General features: G+C 36.9%; 1 protein-coding gene across 2 annotated transcripts in view; it reads right to left on the bottom strand.

The window, feature by feature from the left end:
- Scg3 (secretogranin III) overlaps window positions 1–21,097 on the bottom strand; it is a 38,807-nt gene extending 17,710 nt beyond the window's left edge. Inside the window, exons 1-9 of one of the 2 annotated variants that reach the window (XM_047541660.1) lie at window positions 20,669–21,097; window positions 19,944–19,996; window positions 19,403–19,448; window positions 19,092–19,307; window positions 14,110–14,252; window positions 12,979–13,128; window positions 9,763–9,940; window positions 5,403–5,519; window positions 781–864 (exon numbers count right to left, since the gene is read on the bottom strand). In XM_047541660.1, coding sequence (XP_047397616.1) covers window positions 781–864; window positions 5,403–5,519; window positions 9,763–9,940; window positions 12,979–13,128; window positions 14,110–14,252; window positions 19,092–19,307; window positions 19,403–19,448; window positions 19,944–19,996; window positions 20,669–20,759 — 1,078 coding nt within the window. In that variant the 5' untranslated portion in view covers window positions 20,760–21,097. The remainder of the gene's footprint in view (window positions 1–780; window positions 865–5,402; window positions 5,520–9,762; window positions 9,941–12,978; window positions 13,129–14,109; window positions 14,253–19,091; window positions 19,308–19,402; window positions 19,449–19,943; window positions 19,997–20,668) is intronic. The other variant, XM_047541659.1, reaches the window with a different exon arrangement.
- Between the last annotated feature and the right edge of the window lie 1,853 nt (window positions 21,098–22,950).

Below are 22,950 nucleotides of genomic sequence, written 5' to 3' on the forward strand. Positions count from 1 at the left end.
CTCACAAAGCAACTCAGTGAGATTCTGTCTTTAAATAAAATACAAAATAGGGCTGAGGATGTGGTTCAGTGATCAAGTGCTTGTATGGCAAGCATGAAGCCCTAAATTCAATCTCCAGCACTATTATAAACAAAACAACAAAAAAGTCCTGCTTTAAAAAAAAAAATCATCTGAAGGGGCTATACATTATGCTATCAAGAATATGTACATCATTTCTGTTATTGGGACAAAATTAAAGTATAATAATTTGCGATTGTCAATTTTCTCTTTTTGCTCCATCCACCCCCCCTTGAAAGGAGGCTTCTTTGCACAGCTCAGCTCTCTGATGTTTGTTTGCTGGGTTGAGCAGGGTTATGGGTGGAGATGTAGAACTAAAGTAACTGAGAAGGAAGTTAGAGGCTCAGACCATCCCGGAAAAGAGAGATGATCTGGGAGAGGAGAGAAAAAGTAGGGGCACTGGGAAACAGATAGATGACCAGAACGGTAGTCAGGAGAAGTGGTGATCTGGGGAGAAAAAATGATATCTAAAAGAGACTTTTAGAAAGGATTGCTCAGTTTTGTGATGTAACCATCTTTCCTTCTCCACCAGCCACCTCATAGGATCTTTGGTAAAGACCTACATTACTTTTCAGTGCTTTTTGAGATCAGATTTTTGTGCCATGATGTACCACAAAATACCCAAGGATATATTTACTTAATCTTATGGTTATACTTTTAAGATTTTAAAACTTTTTCTTCTAAAAGCTAAAAAAAAAAAAAAAAAAGGTAAATAAATCCTACCTGGAAAAAGCTTGCTTTTATTGTCAGTAGCATTTTTTTCTAACTTGTTCTTGGTTTGAAGAGCAATTGTTTCATCCAAGTTTTCTGGAGGAAGGAGAAGAAATATAATTTCCTGAGCGATATCATCAGAGTTTTACTAAAAATGTTTAAATCTCATCAGAAATATCACACTAATAATTTCCAAATATTAATACTGCTAGCAAGGTGCTTGACCTTATTTTACTTCTAAGAATCACAGATTCTCAGGATGGAAAGGCATTTCATTTGAATCCTCAAGTTCCTCTTCCTCTTCAGTTAACTGCAGAAGTTTCTTCTGCATCTCTGTGGCCACTACTAGAACACTTCTAAGGGTTGAGACCTGGAGTAGACATCTGTGGTTTTGACCTACATAATACCTTGTGGTTACTGTAGCTTGAGATTTTCCCTTGGGACATGCAGCTCTCTCTCACTCTCAGAAATCTTGTCTAGGTGGTGGCTGGGTACCCGAATCCTGACTAATGACCCTAATCTAGAGTGACTGGTTTGATGAACACTCAACTTAGTCTTGGTCGATAAGACTCAATTGGGAGAAAGTGGCTCTTTTCTACAGGGATTGCTGTGCTATGAAGATGTGAGATTGGGGCTGTCCCAGGCATCTAGTTCCCACAGGGAGCAGCCCATCTGGAATGAATCAACATATAGAAAGTCACAGTTGTGGAATGAGAAGATACTAATTCCTCAGACTACTCATGGACTTCACAAACTCAACGTCAGACTACCCTTCTACCTAATCCCCAAGCCCTGGTGAACTTTTCAGTTACATGAAGCCATAAATTCCCTTTTTGCTTAAGGCAAATAGTTGAATTTCTGTCATTCAGGGCCCTCACTAAGGCCTTGTGTAATGAGGTAGATATTGTTATTGTTAGGTAGTCTTTTTTTGTTTTGTTTTGTTTTGTTTTGTTTTGCTTTCATGGTACTGGGAATAGAACCCAGGGGCACTTTACCACTGTGCTACACCCCCAGATTTTTATTTTTTATTTTGAGACAGGGTCTCACTAAGTTGTTGAGGTTGGTCTCAAACTTGTGATCCTCTGGCTTCAGCCTTCTGAGTAGCTGAGATAATGGGTGTACACCACCACAACCAGCTTGGTAGGTAGTCTTCAGGGTGACAATTTTCCTACTCATACTAAACTGAAATCTGTACGCTTGTCCAAAATTAGTAAATTCTAATTTTGCTCTTTGAAGTAACATCACATAAGTGTTACTAGACAGCAGTCTACTTTGTGACAATCAGTTTGAATCCACACCCCCGGCACTCCGATATTCAATCAGTCACATATCTCACTATGCTATATTGTAGGATAGAACTTTTTCCATTTGCAAATAAGCATTTCTTTGTAATTAGTCTGTAAAAATTCCATTCGTACTTTGTATAATTTCTTTTCAAATAAACTCCTCCCATCCTACTCCTATATAGAGAAGAAAAGTGGTATATTTTATTGTATAATTTTATTGTATAATGCACTGTTTTTTTCTTTGAAATAGCAACCATAGCTGATAGGCTTTGTAATCACCATACCCTGTGGGACCAGAACAGAAAGCTTGTCACTGGCTCAGAGGTCAGGAGAGAAAGCTGGTCAGTTTTCTCCCTTCTACCTATACTGCCCTCACTCAGGGACCTGAAGATGGATCCCCAGAGTAGATGCCAAAAGTCAATATGTTTACACAGAACAATACCTTAAAATACAACTTATATTCTGATTGTAAGAGTAAAATATATATTTTGGAAAAAATTAAGAAAACAGGATGAAGGGTTGTGTGTTTTTTAAAAGATATTTGAACTTCTGATCTCAAGCCTCCAGAGTAGCTGGAACTATAGATATATGCCATTGCACCCAGCGACAGAAAATTATTTCTAAAAATCACACTTACTATGCCCAGAGATACAATGTTATATTTCCTTTTATCTTTATGTGTGTGTGTACTTATATACAGATGTGTGTGTGTGTGTGTGTGTACTTATATACAGATGTTTGTGTGAACTGTTCAGTGGGTGAGTATAAGTTCCAAAGCAGAGGAGAAAAATAATGAGAACAAAGGCACTGAGCAATGAAACTGACATGGCATTTTAACATAAAGCATAACTTAACATACACAGAACATTTTAGTAGTATTAACTATATATCCATTTTTTAACATCAAAATTAGGACATATTTTATTGTGAACATTTTTCCCTTGTCATCAAACATATAATAAATATGTACAATTATTTTGAAAACATAAGCATTTAAAATAAAATTTTAATAGTCCATGATAAATTATTTATTTTAGATATTTTCTTCTTATGGAACATCTAGTTTTGTTCCTATAAACCAGTGTTGCCCAACAGAACTCTCTGCAATGAGGGAGTATTTATTTCTGTGCCTTTCAACATGGTAGCTACTAGCTACATGTGAAAACTGAGCACTTGAAATATGCCTAGTGTGACTAAGAAACTAGATTTTAAAATTTTATTCAGTTTTATTCTCATTTAAATGGCAACTTGTGGTTAGTGGCTACCATATTGAAGTAAAAAGCAGAGAGAACACCTACCTTGCACATAAATCTTTGCAGCATCCCTGAAGAATTTATGTTTTTAAGTTGTAGATGGACACAATACCTTTATTTTATTTATTTTTATATGATACTGAGAATCAAACCCAGTACCCAACATGTGCTAGGCAAGTGCTGTACCACTGAGCTACAACCCCAGTGCCCCTGATGAATTCCTACAGGACAAATGATTATGTGTGGAATTTCTGTGTTATAGAGTATTGACATAAGACAGTTATTGATCTGAAAAATGTACTTTATTTGTAAAGGACTAGGGTAGGCCACAAAGCACTATGTGTAATCTGAACTCATTTTTTTTGGTTAAATTAAGATAAACAAAGAAATTACATAGGTATATACATACACAGAAAAACATCTAAAAGGATATAAACCAAAATGTTACCAGTATATTGGTATTGTTGGTAATTTTCATTTCCTTTTAAACTTCTTTTTATATTAATGACTTTTCAAAATAAATATGCTCATTTATAAAAAAAAAAAAAAGTAAAACTCTTTTCATGTGGAAAAGTGGGATATAATTCTGGATTTCCCCTATTTTATGAGATTTCCTTTTCTATTTATTTCTCCTTCCCCACTCAGAGTAAGGAGCCATGAGGTCTTCCTGCCAAACCACATTGGGGATGAAAGGTATTTGTTGACCAAGTATACCAAGTAGGAAAACAAAGTCCTTTTTAAAAACAAATAAAAATTGAGCACTTGCAATATACAACTGAGAAATGTCTAGTGCAATAGAGAAGCTTGATTTTAAATTATATTTAATTTTAATTAATTACAAAACCACCTCAACAACATAAAAGATTTTCTGTTTATCTATAAAACTCAAGGAACCAGGGGTTGGTAACTTTTTCTGTAAGGGTCAGATCTTTTAGGCTTTTCAGACCATAGAGTCTGTTGCAGCTATTCAGCTCTGCTGATGCAACAGGAAGGCAACCATGAAACAAAAGAACATGGCTGTGTTCCAATAAAACTTTATTCATGGACATGGAAATATGAAATTTATCCAGTTTTCATGTGTCAGGAAATGCTATTCTGTTTCACCAACCATGTACACATGTAAAGTCATTCTTAGCTTGTGTGCTATACAAAAGTACTTGTTGGTCTAGATTTGGTCCATGGGTGATAGTTTATTGCTCCTATTATAGATATTAGAGTCCTTCTATTTTTTTTTTTTTCTAGTACCAGGGATTGAACCCAGTGGTGCTCTATCTCTGAGCAATATCCCCTGCCCTTTCTATTTTATTTTGAGACAAAGTCTTGTTAAATTGCCAAGGCTGGCCTTGACCTTGTGATCCTCCTGCCTCTGTCTCATAAGTCTCTGGGATTACAAGTCTGCCACTGCACCCAGCTCACCAGAGTCCCTCATTGTATAGATGCAAAAAGTGAGGTCCAGCACAGCACTGTGTCTTTCTCAGCTTAACGGAGCTGAACCCAGGAGTCAGGACTCCCAGGTCAGTCCTCCTTCCTCCTCACCAGTCTTCAAAGGGGAAAATCAAGACTCCTTAGTCCCAGCCTTCCAAACACAATTTTTAAAAATTGAGTTGAGTGCTCGCTTTGGCAGCACATATACTAAAAATTGAGTTGAATGGCAACATGATTGCCACCATGGACATTGCTAGAAAATGCTAATAAGATTAAATATAGTAAGTGTGAAATATTTGTACTCAATTTAGATCTCTAAAGAGTTGAAAACGCCCAATCAATTCTATTTATATGCATCATCAAGCTGGGCACTTCTGGTTACCCAAGTAATTTAGGCTGTTTGGACATAAATGATCAAATTAGTGAGGGAATTATTGTCAAATTCCAAATTTACTCTGTTTTTTTTTTTTAATATATATTTTTTAGTTGTAGATGAACACAATACCTTTATTTGATTTGTTTATTTTTATGTGGTGCTGAGGATAGAACCCAGTACCTCATATGGGCTGGGCAAGGGTTCTTTCTCTTGCTGAGCTACAACCCCAGCCCTCCAAACTTACTTTGAATAATAAAAATACCACAGTAAAAACAAACCAGATGGGATTCTCACCAAGGTAGGAAACGCCTTCTTCTGGAGAAATTGTGCCGTACTTGACCATCATCTTCACAAAGTCAATCAATGTCTTCATGATAGTAATTAGTGTTTCTTTCTCTTTTGCTTCTTTTTCTATGTAAAAAGACAAAATAATTTAAAGCAAACAAGTACAGAATAACTTAATTTTTCAATGTCTATTTTATTTTTTAAAATTTGGTACTAGGGATTGAATCTAGAGATGCTTAACTACTTAGCCATATCCCCAGGACTTTTTTTTAAAAATTTTTTTATTTTTATCTTTTGTACCAGGGATTGAACCCAGGGGCACTTAACCACTGAGCCACATCCCTAGCCCTTTTTTTTTTTTAACTTACTTTCCTAAGTTTGCTGAGGCTGGTTTTGAACTTGTGATCCTCTAGCCTCAGCCTCCCAAGCCACTGGAATTACAGGCATGCACCACTGTGAGTGGCTTCAGTGTTTAATTTTGAGGCAGGGTGTCATTAAGTCCTTAGGGCCTCAATAAGTTGCTGAGTTGGTGTCAATCCTGCAATCCTCCTGCGTCAGCCTCTTGAGTCACTGGGCATTCGCCACCATGCAGCTCAATGTCAATTTATGATGTATAGTATCTTATTAAAATATTCTCTCTACATTTATAGCTAAAACCACATTTATTTATCTTACAAAACTGTTAGGACTTCATTGGATTTCAGGGCAATGTACGGTTATATGCAACTTTTTTAGAAATGGGCAACTATAATTTTTCCATGAAGTTTTAATTTAATCTAAAATACTGTACTAATAGATGATAAAGAGACAGTTTTCAACCAGAGATAACATGAACACAAAAGGAAGAGCAGAAGATTGCTTAAGTCAGTGGTAAGTCTTCCAAGGCAAGAATGCTCTGTATTCATTAATTAAGCTTAATTTTCTTAAAAGCACTAAAAAAAATGTAAGTGGGGTTTTCTAACAGTAGTTTATATTGCTTTTTAACTTTTTTTCATTTGAAAGAATATGTACATATAGTAAAAATATTCCAGTGATCCACGAGTAAACAAAAGTGAAAAGAAGCACTCTCTTCCTCATCCCTGCCACAGGTAACCACTACTGACGATTTCTTGGGAACCTATGGTATTTGACATACTGTTCTGCATCTTAATGGAACAAGATGGCCACTGATACCATGGGTAGCTCAATAAATGTATTAATTCTAAAATCAGAAAAAAAATCTTTTTCCATTTTTAAAAAAATTTTTTGGTTGTAGATGGACACAATATCTTTGTTTATTCATTTATTTTCATGTGGTGCTGAGGAACGAACCCAGTGCCTCACACATGGCAAGGCAATTGCTCTACCACTGAACTATAACCCCAGTGCACATCTTTTTCCATTTTTAAAGTAGAGAAACACAAACTAAGATCTAGAGTCCTTTTTTTTTTTTTTAATTTTCACTGCCATGAAAGAGTTTCTCCAAATACTTCCAAATACTCCTAGCCTTTTGCCACTTCTTTCCATTCTCCTCTCAGATGTGATTGTTAGGAAATATCCATTAGTCTACTTTTCTGAACTGGTGGGAATTTGGATCTTCTTCTTTCCACTCACTTGGAACAGTGGAAGCAAGGATCTGAGAAACACGTCTGCTCTGCAAACTCAATTCACCTCTGGGACTGGCAGCTCCAATAGCAAGATAGGATTGGGGAGTGAGCAAGCTCATTGTTGCCTCTCACACTAAGCCACATTACACATACCAGTGTTATATATTTTTCAAATTTATATTTTAAAATTGACAGAACGGATGTGTTTTTCATGTGCAACATGATGCCTTGAAGCACATATACATCTTACGGTTAAATCTAGTTAATTAATATATGCATCACTTCACATAGTGATCATCTTTGTAAAAGGAACACTTAACAGGTACTCTCCTAGCATTCCTCAAGAATGGGACAATTAGAGATGGGAATAAGGAGATGTTGGTCAAAGGATTCAAAACTATAACCCAGGGTTTATCAGTAACAGAGATGATATTTTGGTTTTTCTACCTGTTTTTTATTTCTCAATTGGTTCAGACCTTGGGTGAGGAACACAGGTACTAGCAAAGATCTCGGTATAAGTATTTAAATTAAAGTTATACAAAAATAAAGGCAATAAGGAATCAGATAAAGAAAACTAAAAGATAAAAGCAAATAAAGAACATTCCATGAAGTGGAAGTTTTTTTAAGTACCAAAAAACTCACAGGTTGGGGAGGAGGAAAAGTGGGAGAAAAAGTGGGCAAGAGATCCTAGGAAAGAACTGGTGAATAATTCCAGTCCTCACATTGTTTTTTCCAGGTCACCTCTGTACATTTGGTATCACGCAGATGCTCTTCACTGGTGAGAAGTGACTCACCAGGGTGACAGAGGTTCTGAGTTGGGCATCTGCCAACCAATGGGTCAAAATGGCTCAAGACATACAAGTCCTGCAGACACTGCAGAGGGGCTGGTGCCATCTGGTCAATGTCTAAAACTGAAGGACAGAGGATGTTCTCCAGGAATGAAAGCTTACTTTGAGGTCACTTCTTCAGGAAAAGAGATTACGATTTACAGAAATCTTTATACAATGTTGAATGTGGTGCTGCATCTTTGAAGAGGGCAAAGAAAAGCTGTTAAGGCACCGCAGGGCATTTGTCTGAATAATAACAGCAGAAATGTTGGACATTATTATCCTCTTTACAGATCAACCAAAAATAAACATGGATCAAAATCCTCCAGTTAACTCAGTGCACATATGAGAGAGGAGATCGGGACACATAAGGACTTTGTTTAAAAACAAAACAATTTCCAAAATGTGTTTTGGGCTTCTGGCTTCCTTTCATCCAACACCCATTTTAACTCATTGGAAGATTGAAGCTGAACGTCTATCAGGCAATGTCATGAGTAATCTAAAGAAGGGTGAATTAGGTTCCATACACGGTTCCCACTAAGAGAGGAAATGAAAGCTTTTAAAAAGGTTTACTATAAAACGAAAGGGTTTCCTTTTGGGTGTGTTTATTTTGTTTTTGATAATGTGATGAACGTAGAAAACATTATGGTAAGTGAATAAGCCAGGCACAGAAAGACTGTAGGATCTCCCTTACACAATTGGCCCTCTGTATCTGCAGGTTCTATATTCATAGATTCAATTAACCAAGGATTAAAAATATCCAAGAAAAAGAACTGCATCTTTACTGAACATGTAAAGATTTTTTCCTTATTATTAGTCCCCAAACAATATAGTATAATAACCATTTATATAGCATTTATTTTGTATTCAGCATTATAAGTAATCTAGAGATGATTTGGAGTGTATAGGAAGATGTACATAGATTATATGAAAATGCTACATTGTTTCATATAAAAACCTTGAGCATCTGTGGATTTTGATTTCTGAGGGGGATCCTAGAACTAAGCCCCCTGAGGATACTGAAGGAACAGCTGTGTATCTAAAATAGTTAAACTCATAAAAGCAGTAGAATAGCAGTTGCCAAGGGATATGGGAAGGGGAAAATGGGGAGTTTTTGGTCAAAGAATACCAAGTTTCAGTTATACAAGATGAATAAGTTTGGAGACTACACAACATGACGACTTTAGTTAACAATATTGGACTTTACTTGAAATTTCCTGGGAGGGCAGATCATAAGTATTCTTCTTCTTTTTTATTTTTTTAAGGTAAGATAAGTATAGATGGAGAGATTTTATTGAGTCCTCTATTTGGATTATAAGTGTTCTTACATCAACAACAACATCAAAAAAAAAAAAAAAAAAAAAAAAAAAAAAAAAAAAAGAAAGAAAGGAAGAATAAGAAGAATAAAGAAAAAAGGAGAAAAAAAGGTAATTATGTGAGGTGATGGATATGTTCATTGGCCTGACTGATCATTTCATGATGTGTACATATATTAAAATATCAAGTTGTACATCTTAAAAATAAATAATTTTTATTTGCCAATTATACCTCAATAAAGCTGAGAACAAAGAAGAGTTGCAATAAGAATTGGGGCTGAACTGGGTTAGGGCAGGAACACAGATTGATTGCCATATCTGTATGTGATTCTTTCCAGTACCTTGTACATAGCAGATGTTCAATAATTGTTTGCTGAACAAATATAGGAATCCTCTGTTAACAAAAAAGATTAAATTATCCAGAAACTCCACCTTTCCTGATTACCCTTTCCTAAATGTTTCCATCACTAGTATGCTTGTTTTGAAAAAAAAAAAAAAATGCGAACTATTTTCCCTAAGCTTACAATGTATGTCTTTGAGGATTGCAGTTGGAAATTGAAAACAGGAATTTAAAAAACCAACCACACATTTCCTAAAATTACTATTTCTGCTCCACATGGTCAGAAAACACAGTGGTTACCTGAATCAATACTTTTCAGTAGTGCATAGAAGTTGGGGAAATACTGGAGTTCCTCAAAGTCGTCTTCCCCATAGGTTTTAGTTCTCCTTTCCAAGCCATTTGTCAAAGTTAAGGTGTTAGACACTGTTTCATCATTTTCTCCATTAGTAAAACCATCTTGAATTGCTGCCATTGGAGTCTCCAGTGAGAGGGGGGAAATTCACAAAAAAAAAAAAAAAAAAAAAAAAAGAAAAAAGAAAAAAGAATAAGCCTTTGGTTAGAATTAATGAAACTCCTGGCTAATTCTTTCCTCTATGGTGCCCTTGAATGTGAAATGCACAGATTCCTCCTTCTCAAGTTCCCGTGGGTTCCAACTTATTTCTTGGCATGTGTGCATTTGGCTACACAGAAAGTAGCTGGGACTAAGAGAAAGGTGCTTTACCTTGAGAAAGACCCCCTGAAGACTCTGGCTCCTGCTCAGGGTAGAAGAGACAGAGAATCTCTTATGGTCCTACTCTGGCCAAGTTCCCCTCTATGAATCCTCATGAGCCTCTCCTCACAAAACTGCCTTCCTTTGAGGACAGATTTGAGTTCATATACTCTACCAAGGGGCTGGTGCAGTTATAGGAAAGCCTTTCAAATGTCTAGCAGCAGCACAACAAGCACACTTAGGAATTTCTGGGTGACAATGTAGAAGCTGACTGGATGAAAGCATAAAATTATTTTCTCCCTAAACCTGTTTTTTCTTGGTGTTCACATCTTAGTGAATGTTCCGTTCATAGTTCAGTGGACTAAACAGAAGTCTAAGAGCTTTTCTTAGCTCTTCTTCTGTTCCCCCATCACATCCATCAGCAGTCTTTCAAACTGTAATTTCTCTCTCCACTATCCCATTCTAATCCAAGCAGCCTTGGATCCCTCACTTTCTAACTGGTACACCACCCATCTCAAATCTCTTCTCAACACTGAATTTTTCCATATTGCAGTCAGAGTTATCTTTTTAATAGTCTGATCGTATAACTCTTTTGCTTGAAATCTATTATGATTTGGATGTGGTTTGTCCCTACCAAAATTCAGGTTGAAATTTGACTGTCAATGTCAAGGTGTTGGGAGGTGGGGTTATAAAGATGTGATTAAGTCATAGGGGCTCTGCCCTCATGAGTGGATTAATATTTTTTCTTGTAAGACTGCTTTAATTCTCTTGAGACTGGATTAATTCCTATGGAAATGCTTTAGTTATTGCGAGAGCAGGTTATTATAGTGAGCCTGGGTTTTCCTCTCATTCTCTTGTACACATGCCTATTTGTCCTGCTTTTCAACTACCACTGAGAGCAGCATGAGGCCTTATTAGAAGCTGACTAGCTGTCATGGCCTGATCTTCAGTTTTCTAGCATACAAAACTGAGCTAAATAAAGCCCTTTTCTTTATAAATTACCCATTCTCAGGTATTCTGTCACAGCAATAGAACATGCTACAACAAAATCCTTTAGTGTTTTCCCATGGCTCTTACAAAATATCAGAAACCATTCATGGCTCATAAGGTTCTACATGGGCTGGTCTGGGTCCAATCCCCCATCTCAGCTGTCACCACCACTCTTGCTGTATCAGCCACACTGTCCTTGTTTCAGTTGCTTGGATACGCCACACTTCCTTCTCTACAGGTAGCCTCTTATGTTTATGTGCTAACTTGTATTTGACCTTCAGTCCTCAGCTCAAATTATTTCCTCAGGAAAACCTTTCCTGAGTCTAAGTTCAGGACAGTTTCCTTTATTATAAGGGCTCATAGAACCATGTCTTTCCTCAGAGCACTTACTGCCATTGTGATTAAAATGATGATTATTTGAAAGCAGACTGTCTTCAAATAATGATTATTTAAGGCAGATTATTTGAAGGCAAATGATGATTATTTGAAGACAATCTGACTCTTCCACTAGACCTTAGCCTTCCTTTCCTTGGAAAAGGAATTACATCTTTTAAATGAGCATGGTATTATTGGTGCTTGGTATATAGTGAGTATGCAATAACTATTTGTTGAAAGAATATTTCATTTGCATTGATGCATTTAGATAAAACGAGTGAACAGGTTAAGCGTATGAACATTTTAATGGTGAATGAGTGGAATGCGATTGAACAATCATGAAAATATCATGACAGTTCAGACACTTAAGCCCGAGTTGTGAGTTCTTTGATAAATCTGTAAAGCACTTTTTTTTAGAGTGGGTGGATCTTTAAAAGCTGTTTAAATAGACAGCAGATAGTGGGGATTGGACGTAGGGGGAGAGATGGACATTTTTAGGCCATCTAGTGAAAAACCCTTACTGAATTTTTATTTTCTAACAAAACCACAAGCCAAATACTCTTTCCTTGTATTTGAGAGAGGACGATGGAGGAGACCAGGGGCCATGGGTCTGGGTGCTTGGTGAAGACAGTCAAAGGAGAAGTGAAGAGTTTGATATTCTCTTTGGTCAAGTTCAACTAGAGTTTTGAAACTTGTTTGATGCCAAGTAAAAAATGAAGAGCAAAGGGAAGAATGAATGACTAGTGTGGGTGAAGGATGACAGACAGGCTTCTGAACCAATAAAAGAGGGAGTAGGTAGAAGAACACAGCCTACAATAGGGAGGTAACACTGGGCTGGGGACTATAGGATTGGGCCTTCTGTGGCACAGGATTGAATCAAGCATATCATGACATCCATTATGAATAGAAATTGAATACCAGGGCTGGGGTTGTAGCTCAATGGTGGAAAACCTGCCTAGAACATGTGAGGTGCTGGGTTTGATTCTCAGCACCACATAAAACTAAATAAAATAAAGGTATTGTGTCCATCTACAACAACAACAACAAGAGACCCTATTGAAAAAAATTGAATACCAAAAAAGTTATGAGATGTTTGGGTCTAGTATACTGGGACTATACAAATAGATATTATGTAATAGTGTTATTTCACACATGAGGTGTTATTTTATAGTGTGATATAAGGTGTAACCTTTACTATAAATAGAAAATAATATATCATCTTTACATTATTTTCCAAATAGAATTCATTCATATCTTTTACCTAATTGGCATTTTATGAATATATATTTTAAGTGGGTTAGAAATGCCACATATTCCAAATCTTCTTTGGCATCAAGGAAGGACTAATTATATACAGATCCAAGTACACACACATCTATGCACATGCCTATACACAAGCGCGCACACACTCACACATACATACAACATACACATATACATACCACTTTCTCTGGTATTTTTCCAGCCTGATTCTCAGTCCTGCTGGTAGATTTATTAAGCTCTTCCTCATAGTTGTTGGCTTCCTCTGAAATTAATTTTTGTAAAGCCTCTGCAACTTCATCTTCCAGTGTGTGTGCCTGGTTTTCTGTGATCTATTACAAAGAGGCAAAATATACGAACTGCTAGTCCCATTCTTGTGATTTAAAAAAAAAAATCTAGATTAAACTCTGCAGTTGAACATAAATTTTTAAAAGACAGGTCATGCTGGGTATAGTGGTGCATGCCTGTAATCCTAGCAACTCGGGAGGTTGAGTCAGACTTGCAAATTTCAAGCCAACCTCAGCAACTTAGTGAGAACCTATCTCAAAAAAAAATAAAAAAAATAAAAAATAAAAAGGGTTAGAGATGTAGCTCATGGTAAAACATTCCTGGGTTCCATCCCTAGTACAAAAATAAAATAAAATAGGAATATTTGTGAATTCTCTTTCTGAACAATCCTTTATACTGCTACTACATGCCAGCTGTTATCATAACTGCCCAGCACTCTGGGAAGATATGTCTTTGGGCCAACCATGCAAGCAGTCAGTCTTGTCTGTTGAAACTCACGGAACACTTACTTTGAAAAACACCTGAAAAAATCGCTCCTCCACAGTTGCATGCCATAGTCATGTAAACTTTGAAACTCTGCAAAGTTAGCACCTTACTAAAACCTGCCAGAGCAGTGATGCGAAACTGCAGCTGGGTGAAATTAGCTTACTTCAGAATTTTCAAACATGCATTGTGTGTCTTTGCTCATGTCATTTCCTTTTTTGCCACACACATCTTCTAATTTTGCTAGTTATATCCTAACTACCTTTCTAAGCTCACTTTAAACACCTCTACCTCTGGACCCTTTCCTTACTGCCATTCCTGGCACACTGCACTATTTAATGACTCTTAAGTAGCTTGCATTACGGACATGTGTGTACTTCTCTGGTTCTTCTGATAGACTATAAACACCTTGAGGGAGAACTATGGTGCCTGGTGCAAAGCAGATGCATTATAAACACTTGGCTACTTAAATCCAGTGACTTGGCTTCTTGGCATACTCCAAACTGTCTAAGATTTGATTTACTCTCTTGCATACAACTTACCAGGCCCAGATTCAGCAGTTTAGAAACAATCTTGTCAAATACTCCTCTGTCATTCTCCTCATAAATCCTGGTTGCGATTTTATGGACAATGTCTTCAGCAGTTAAAGGAGTTCCATCTAGTTGATGAAGGCCATCTGGATCATCTAGAGAAAGCAGTCATTACTTCACATCATGGAGGGTATTTCACACATCATATTACATTTACAATCTGTATTTTGCTTTTCTAAATTCTGATATGCTTAAGATGTATTTATAGTGGTGCTTGGTCTGCATAAACTCTTGGCTTGAAATAAAACTGGGCTTTGAGCTAAGAACCTAGGATGATAATGGAAATTCTGAAAGTCCATGTATCTATAAAAACTGAAGACAATACAAAAGACCTCTTCATTATTATCAATAATAGTAGAAATAATACTAATTTTATTTAAATAGCATGCTGCATTTATGTTGTATGCTGTATTAGTCAAAGCATCCTTCTATACATTATATAATTTGGCATTCTATTTCTGCACTGGAAGTAGGTTGGTAAAATCTCCACCTGTCTTCCCTTTGCTGGCAAATTCCTGGGCTGGGTGTGGGTGAACCTGCCTCACCTCTAGAATGAGACATGTGAACTGAAGATTTTTATGACTTACTTGGGATAAATATTTACTTCTAATTGACTGTGTGTCAGAGTTCCTTTATGGAAGGTAGCTTAATGTGACAAGCCCAATTCTCCAAAGAATAGGGAATTTATTTTATGAGCCTGGAATTTAAACTTAAAATATAGCAATAGATTTGCACAAAGCAATATGTAAATCTTTGCAGAGAAGCATGCAAACATGTATCTTTACTTTTTCTGGGAAATATTTGGCAGCACTACTTTAGACTAAAGCAAGGGTCCATCCAGAGGAAAAGCATCAGTGGTAATGAAGCTTTGTAACACAACTACAGAGAACTACTAGGAATCTATTAGTCTTCTCCAATCTAGACAATATTGAGCAGATGCAATTTACAAAGCACTTAACTCTCCCTTGTCACTTAGGCAGACTAGAAAGATCAGAATTAAGCCCAGTAATATTTCTTGTTATCTATATATCCTCGGCACCCTGTAAAGAATTATAAGGGTATCAATTTCATGGAATTATTGTTGATTATCAGATGAAACAAGATGTAAAGGCACTTTTTAAATCACAAAGTATTATATGAAATGAAATGTTTTGTTGTAATTATGTATAGTGGATTTGGATTTGAAATAAAGCAACTGCAATTATCTTTTAAAGAAAATAGAAATTGAATCCCTGGCCAGATTCTGCCCAAACAGTCATCGTCATATTCACTCAAAGAAATAACAACCTAGAATTTCTGTTCTGATTCTTCCCTTTTCTTCCATGGCTTTTGGGGACGTGGACAAAGAATTTCTCTCATGGCCTTTCTTCTAAGACTTTATGGTGATGGTGATATATGCAGCCACAGGAAAAATATCTTCTTGTTTGGAAAGAAACTTAGGAAAATGAGTGGGGTGATTACACATGGAAGACTGAAGTTCTCTGTCAGTATATAATTGCTGAACTGTTGGCCAACCTGAGCTGTGAGCCCTGTTATCCCTGAGTACCACAGTGACAAAGGAGTAAAAAAGTCCTTCAGAAAAAAAACAAAAACAACCCCCACCACTCAGAATCAGTTCCCCTACTGCCTGGAAGGCAATTGGGTTCATCATCTATTTTTCAAGAACACAGACTGTTATTTAGGCCTGAGTTTTCCATTTGTGAGCTGCAAGTTAGGCTCTTGGGAATATAGTCTGCTCCAGTCTGCAGCGGTGGAAGAATTTATTTCCCTCCTCACTTATCCCTGAGGATCTCAAAAAGGAAGAGCACTGGTTGTCTGCTAGAGTTGGAAAATAATTGAGATGACTGTTTTTCAGTTCATTTACTGCACAACAGGGAGAATGCTAGTAACTCACTGAAGAAATGTCCGCTTTCCTCTACTGCATTGCTACATATTCTTATCTCAGGAACATAGGTCTCTCAGAACAGAGTTTTGCTAGATGAGGTTAATAACAGAGTACTTGGCCACTAACCCCTACCTTCCTTTGATTTCCCTTGGCTCTTCTAAGATGGACAGAATCAGTCATGATGACTTCCCTGCTGCTCACAAAGGGAGAGTCCACCCTCTCTGTACAGACCCTCAGAAGGAAGCCAATTTCAAAATTTAGACCTTTTATTAAGGAGTCACAACATTCTGAGTGGATGTCAAAGGGCCACATCCCAAGTCACCATGTGCCCAGTTATGTTTTGAATCCTTAGCATCTAATGTAATATTTGGCATTCATTTGTTCAATAAAGTTTTAAAGTCTTAGTATATGCAGTCACTGGAAATAGTAATGAATTGGTTATTCATGGTCTCTGACTGCACTGTTTGTTATCTAGTTCATTGTCTGAAACAGAATAATTACATGATAAATATGTTAGGTGAATGCACACAGGAACCCTAAGGCACTATCACATAAGAAACTTGGAAAAATCCTGAATCATGCATATTATAGAAAACACTGAAAAGACTTGATGGGCTCTATATAGTACAAGCTTATTTGGTGAATTCCTAAAGATGAACATACACTGCCAAAATTAGTTTCCCTTGCCCTGCCTTCTGGGATGAATCTGCATGCTTCCAATGTTCTATTCATCTTCGTGGTTCTAAACCTTCTAGTTCTGGGATTTTCAAGATATGAAAAGAGACTAGAAGTTTGACCATAAAACATTCTCTCCAAAAATCCTTGTCTTGGCTTCTCTGGAATCTCAAGTAGAAGTAAAATGACCCCAAAGCGGGGCTGAGGTTGTGATTCAGTGGTAGAGTGCTTGCCTTGCATGTATGGGGCACTGGGTTCAATCCTCAGCACCACAAAAATAAATAAAATAAAGGTATTGTGTCCATCTACAACTAAATTTTTTTTTTAAAATGACCCCAAAGGTAAAACTAAAACCATCAGGGATGGCACTTGGTAGTTCTAAACCTACTTAAGATGGTAATATAATGTCAGATGATTTAAAAATGGATTAGTGGTCAAGTCACAGATTTATGTCTCTGCCTAAATGTACAACCAGTGTGACCAACTCAAACATTAGACTATTTATTTGTTCTGTTAAACCAAATGAGCAATTCAGTCAAAGGGATCAAATCTATTTGTGCAGTTATGGCAGTGTCTATTTCTAGTCCAAATATTTTAGGTTACAAATTAATAATCAAGATTTTTAAATTTCCCCAAGTAGCACAGATTAATATGTGGCAAAATATAAACCATTGCCTCCACCCCACATATACACAACATACTTCTGAACTCCCCTCAGACTGTGATGTCCTATGAAAGGCAGATTTAATTGACAGTTGTTTTCTGGCAGAGATAATCAGCATGATTCTCTGTTGCCACAGAGCAAAATAGGGACAAAGACAGCCTATGCTCACTCCTAATCTTTGTTCTGCAGAATGGAGAACACATTCTCTTCCTCAATGCCTAGGTAGAGCAATTCATTTATTCCCTCATATAATCGTTTGTTCATTCATTTATTCATAAATTCATTCTATGAATTCATGAGCATTAAGGTATTGGGGCTATAAGTCTGTGTTCTTACAAAATTTTCAGTTTAATTTTGGAGAAAGACATTATCATAAGTAGTTAGACTTATGAATGTAAAATTACAAACTGCATTAGGTGCTTGAAGGAAAGTAACAAGGTTTTTATTAGATTATGTGTGCTGGACATATTAGAAATGTAGATAGAAACCAGTCTATGCAGACAGTAGAAGCCACATTAAGTATTCTGGTTTTTATCCCAAGAGAAATGAGAATCTATTAAAGGGTTTTATGAAAAACCCTTATTTTTATGTTGAAAAGAATGCCAATCAAGAACAGGTAGAAGTCAGATGCAGTGGTGCACACCTATAATCCCAGCAATTTGGGAGACTGAGGCAGGAGGATTGCAGTTGAGTCCAGTTTCAACAACTTAGTGAGACTCTATCTCAAAATTAAAAATAAAAAGGACTGGGGATATAGCTCAGTGGTGAAGCACCCCAGGTTCAATCCCAGTACAAGAAAATAAAATTGAGAGATACATGGGAAGTGAAAATCAAATTTGACAGATTAGAATTTGAGAGGTGGTGATGAGATAAATTGTTTAATACTAGATTTCTCTTTTGAAAAATTGAACAGCAGCAAAGATCACTCTAAGAGGGTTTCTGAGGTAGACACAGGTCTTGAGTTTAATCTTGGATATGTTAAGTTCTAAGTGCTTTTGAGATTTCCAAGGCAAGATGTTAGGTAGACAGACAAGTCTACAGCTCAGAGAAGTCTAAAGTAGTAGTTTGGGACAGCAGGGTATATAGACACTACATGAAGCTATAGAAAGATTAGGATGATCAAAGGAGAAAGGATATACCTAGGAGAATATTGAAAAAAAAAACAAACAAACAAACAGTGGGTTATGTCAATAAATATCCTATGGGAGGTATAATATATATATTATGGGAAGTATTTTATTGATCTAATTATTTGACAGTTGTTGATTATTTTGTTATAAACTAATTGTTAAATTAAATTGAAATGGCAAATAAATTCAACATAAAACATAGATATATTGATTTTATTTTATTTTTTCAAAACATCACTAAAGGAACCTTTAAAGGGAACCTTTAAAGGGAAAGTAAAATTTGGGACTCTGTCAAGTAGGGACTTTGCACATTATCAGCAAATTTGAGCTTAATCTCAGTTTTAAAATTGACTATTAAAAGATTATGAAAGTGAGGGGCTAGAGTTGTGATTCAGTGGTAGAGTGCTTGACTGGCATGTGTGAGGCCCTGGATTTGATCCTCAGCACCATATATAAATAAACAAAATAAACAAATAAAATAAAAGATCCATTGACAACTAAAAAAAAGATATAGGACTTCCTCTTAACCTATAATGGGAAACTTCAAACTAGAGAAAATAAGTTCTTTTTAATCATTTACCTTGAAATTTATGATCCAATCCACTCTTAGTAGAATCATAATCATCAATCAGTTTTCTATTCTTAGTTGAGTCAACATCTTCCACATTCAATTTGTTATCAAATGAGGAACTTCTTATGGATTGTCTTTCTTTCTCAATCTTTTCCTTTTCTGTTATTGCCTTTAGCAGGTTCAAGTTATCAACAAAAGAATAATTGCTATCACCTGGCTTGTTTTCTGGAAGGAAAAACCCCAAGCCCAACACATCCATTTTAGTTAGTATTCTGATAGTTCACATTATTTAAATTAACATCAATATAATTTCTTTTTACCTGGTGGGTACGTTTTTTTAATCTTGTCCGCCTCTGCTTCAGCAATCTGTGAAACAAACAGGAGATAGACCTAATTTTAAATCAGTGCTTCACTACTTACCAAGAGTCAAATGATTTAATCCCCATGGAATTTAGTTTTCTTGTTTGTAAAATGTAGATAATTCCTATCTCAAAGCATGATTATAAGATTTAAATGAGATAAAGGGCAGAAACCCTATAAATGTGATTTATTTCTCCTATAATATTTGTGAAAGATAACTCTGGTAAATTGAGCATTCTTACTTTAGGGTGGATATGATGTTGAGCTTACTGGGTTCTTGTACAGTCAGTTCTATGAATTATACAGAACTCAACGTATATAATTGTTAGAGCACAGATATTACCAAAAACTAGATTTCCCATACTAATTTCTACCAATTTACTATTAAACTCCAGATGTCTGTAAATCCGAAATGGCTAAAATGTCACAGCACAATTGCATTCAAAACAATAATAACTAAAGCAAAATGAAATGGCATTTATAATTTTGCTTCTGACCTACCTGTTCATTCAAAGGTCTTTCTGCACTTAATTCTCTATTATGTAGAGATTTATCTAGAATAAACACACACAAATACAAATTTAATTGTGCATTGGAAACAGAAAATACATCCTCATTATAATCTTTTTTTAAAAGAAATAAATATTAGGAGAACATTTTTGGGTAACTGAACCAATATATATTAACAAATAATAGATGACAACAATTATCAATATTTCCTTGTTCATGATCTCGGTATTATTTCCTGAGTTAACAGAATCACACTCCCTCCTCATCAGAAATTTAACACACAGTTTTGACACTTGGCTTCCCAGCTCTTCTCAACTAGAGAGGGCATAATTTGAATTGGCATTATTCGTATATTAAAAGCTATTTCATCATATACTGCATATGTTATGAATAGAGTATCTGAGAAGGGTTGTAAAACAACAAACAAAAAAATCCGAGTCACTTTAGGTGGAAAAGCTACCCCCTCCTCCCGTTTTCAAAATAACATCTTTAAAAACACCCATATTATTTCTCTATCGTTTGAGATAAAGTGGGGGAGGATGGCAAATCTGTTTTCCGTGTCGTTCTAAATTGAAACTGACTTGTCCGTCAATACGCACGGATATGATTTGATCAGAAAACGAGGCAGGGTGATTTACAGCTCACGGATCGTGCCAAGCTTTATCTTTCCGTGGCGAAATAAAAGGGAGATGGGGAGAAGGAAAGTGTCCACATACCTTGGATTCCTCCCGGTTTGGGGAAAGCTTGAATTGGGGTGCTGTGGAGCACCAACACCAGAATCCAAGTGCCGGTCCAAAGGAACCCCATTCTTCCACACTTGGCTTCAGAAACAGCCTGGCGCCAGGCTCCCGGAGCTGGAGCTTTTGTTATGAATGAAAAGAGGAGTAAAAAACAGGAAGGGCCAAGAGGGAGGGTGTGGGGAGGGAGAGTAGCAGGGACAGAGAGGCCTGTGGAGGTCTGCGTCGCTCTGGAGTTAAAGGAATTGACGGACTCTGGGCGCTCCGGAGCCGGATCTCCAGGTGGAGGAGAGCGCTGTCCGCCCGTGGGTGCTGAAGTTCCTGTGACGCGGGGCCGGACGCGGGTCGGCTAGGGCGTAGCTTTACTCTCGCTCCCTCCTGAAGAGGAAGTGAGGAGGAAGCGCATGCTCCATGCAAGCCAGAGGCGGGAAGGGATGGCGTCAGCGACTCCAGTGCTACTCCAGTGCCTCGGGAGTGGAACGGGGGAGGGGCGAAAGACCCGCTAGCGTATTTTCTGTGCCGCAGTCCTAGGGGGTGCTTCTGCTCCCAGGATCAACCGGATTGCTGTAAGCTTGACATCATTGTCGTAACCTTCCACGTAACCTTACCTCAAGGACTAAATGCCTTCTCCACCCGTGCACCTGTCAAGGAGAGTTAGATAACCTTCGGCAAAGAGTTTTGCTTTGGGATTCTTCTTCTGGTATAACTGCTCCAGAATCTCTTCTTTCCATTTCACCTACTGTATCAAAAGGTAGATATAATTCTATTGTCCTTAGAAAAACCCTGCCTTTCGTGATATGTGTTGGCATACCAAGAATCTCTTGATGCTCTTGTGTCTTAGCTCCACAGTCTTTATCTTAATTTCTTTTTACTTTTAGTACTGGGGATCAAACTCCAGGCCTTGTGCATGCTAGGCAAATACTCTACCACTGAGCTACATCCTCAACCTTTTTGTGGAGTTTTGGGAAATTCAAGGAACATTCTTTCAAATAGATTGCTGCAATACGTCCTTACTCTCCTTCTTGCTAAAACAGAACAATAACAACAACAATAAATCATTGCCTGCCCTGTCCTGAGTAGAGGAGCAGCTATGGCCAGTTTCATTCTCCTTTCCCCTCCAAGTGGGAGAAAAACAAAACAAAACAACAGCAAATACTGCACTTCTGTAAAATTCTTCCTCAGGTTGCGATCTCAATTTTGCCTAAGGACTTTGCTGTTCAAAGGACCTTTGAAGAGAAGTAACATCCATGAAAAGCATTTTCACCATAACTAAGTCAAGAGGTGCTTCCTATATTCTGAGAATATTCCCAGAAGCCTATGATTATTGCATACAAGGAGCTATCCCAAGAGTTTTAAGTGGTGAATACAAGCAACATAATGTGAGCAGGGTGCTGAGCAAGCTCTTTAGTCTCTAATTTTTTTAAACAGAACTTGGACCCTTTCCGTTGAGCCATGGCTTGCTGGGAACCAGTCTGAATAATGACCAAAGAGAAGGACTCAGCACAATCAAGCCTTTGATTTCTGTACCCCTGCTTTTCAAGGAGCAAGTTAGTTATTCAAGTACCTAAAAACAAACAAACAACCAAGCTGACAAACAAATCTCCCTCATTTTGGAGGTTTTTGAGTTTGAAGGTCATTCAAATACTTCCTTGAAGAATCTAAAAAGTACTTCTTTTTAAAATTTCCATGTGAATCTTTTTTTAATTAGCCCATAAAAATTGTGCTCATTTGTGGGGTTACAGAGTACTTCTAAATCTAACGGCTACTTCAAACAGCTCTTTTTTTCACAGTAATAACATAATATTATTATCTTAGAATTCTTCATTCTTAAAAATTAGGCCATATTTTAAAATCCCAGCTGAGTGAAGGGCAAATTTTCTTAGTTTCTTCTTTAAAATGGAGATGCAGGCTGTTTACCTCACGCTGTTATTGTGGAGACCAAACGGGTACTTGTTTTGAACAAGTCATTTTGATGCCAAGACTTTGACAGCCTAAAAAAATGTCATGAAATGTTTTCAGTATTTTTTTGGTGGCAATTGAAAGAAATATCATCCAATATTTTGTGAAATAGGCATTCACTATTTCTGATACTTATTCTGTCACTGACAATCCCTCAGCCTCCCTTTATCCTTTGTCCCATTCCTGACTCACCTCTCCTTGACTCTATATTTGCAACTGGGAGATTCAGGAGCAGAGTGAAGGTAAGTGATGGCTATTAAGTACATTGCATTTCTTACTCAAAAGAAAAAGGATACTTCATT

Source organism: Sciurus carolinensis, chromosome 2 (genome assembly GCF_902686445.1).
Source record: "Sciurus carolinensis chromosome 2, mSciCar1.2, whole genome shotgun sequence".
Lineage (NCBI taxonomy): Eukaryota > Metazoa > Chordata > Mammalia > Rodentia > Sciuridae > Sciurus > Sciurus carolinensis.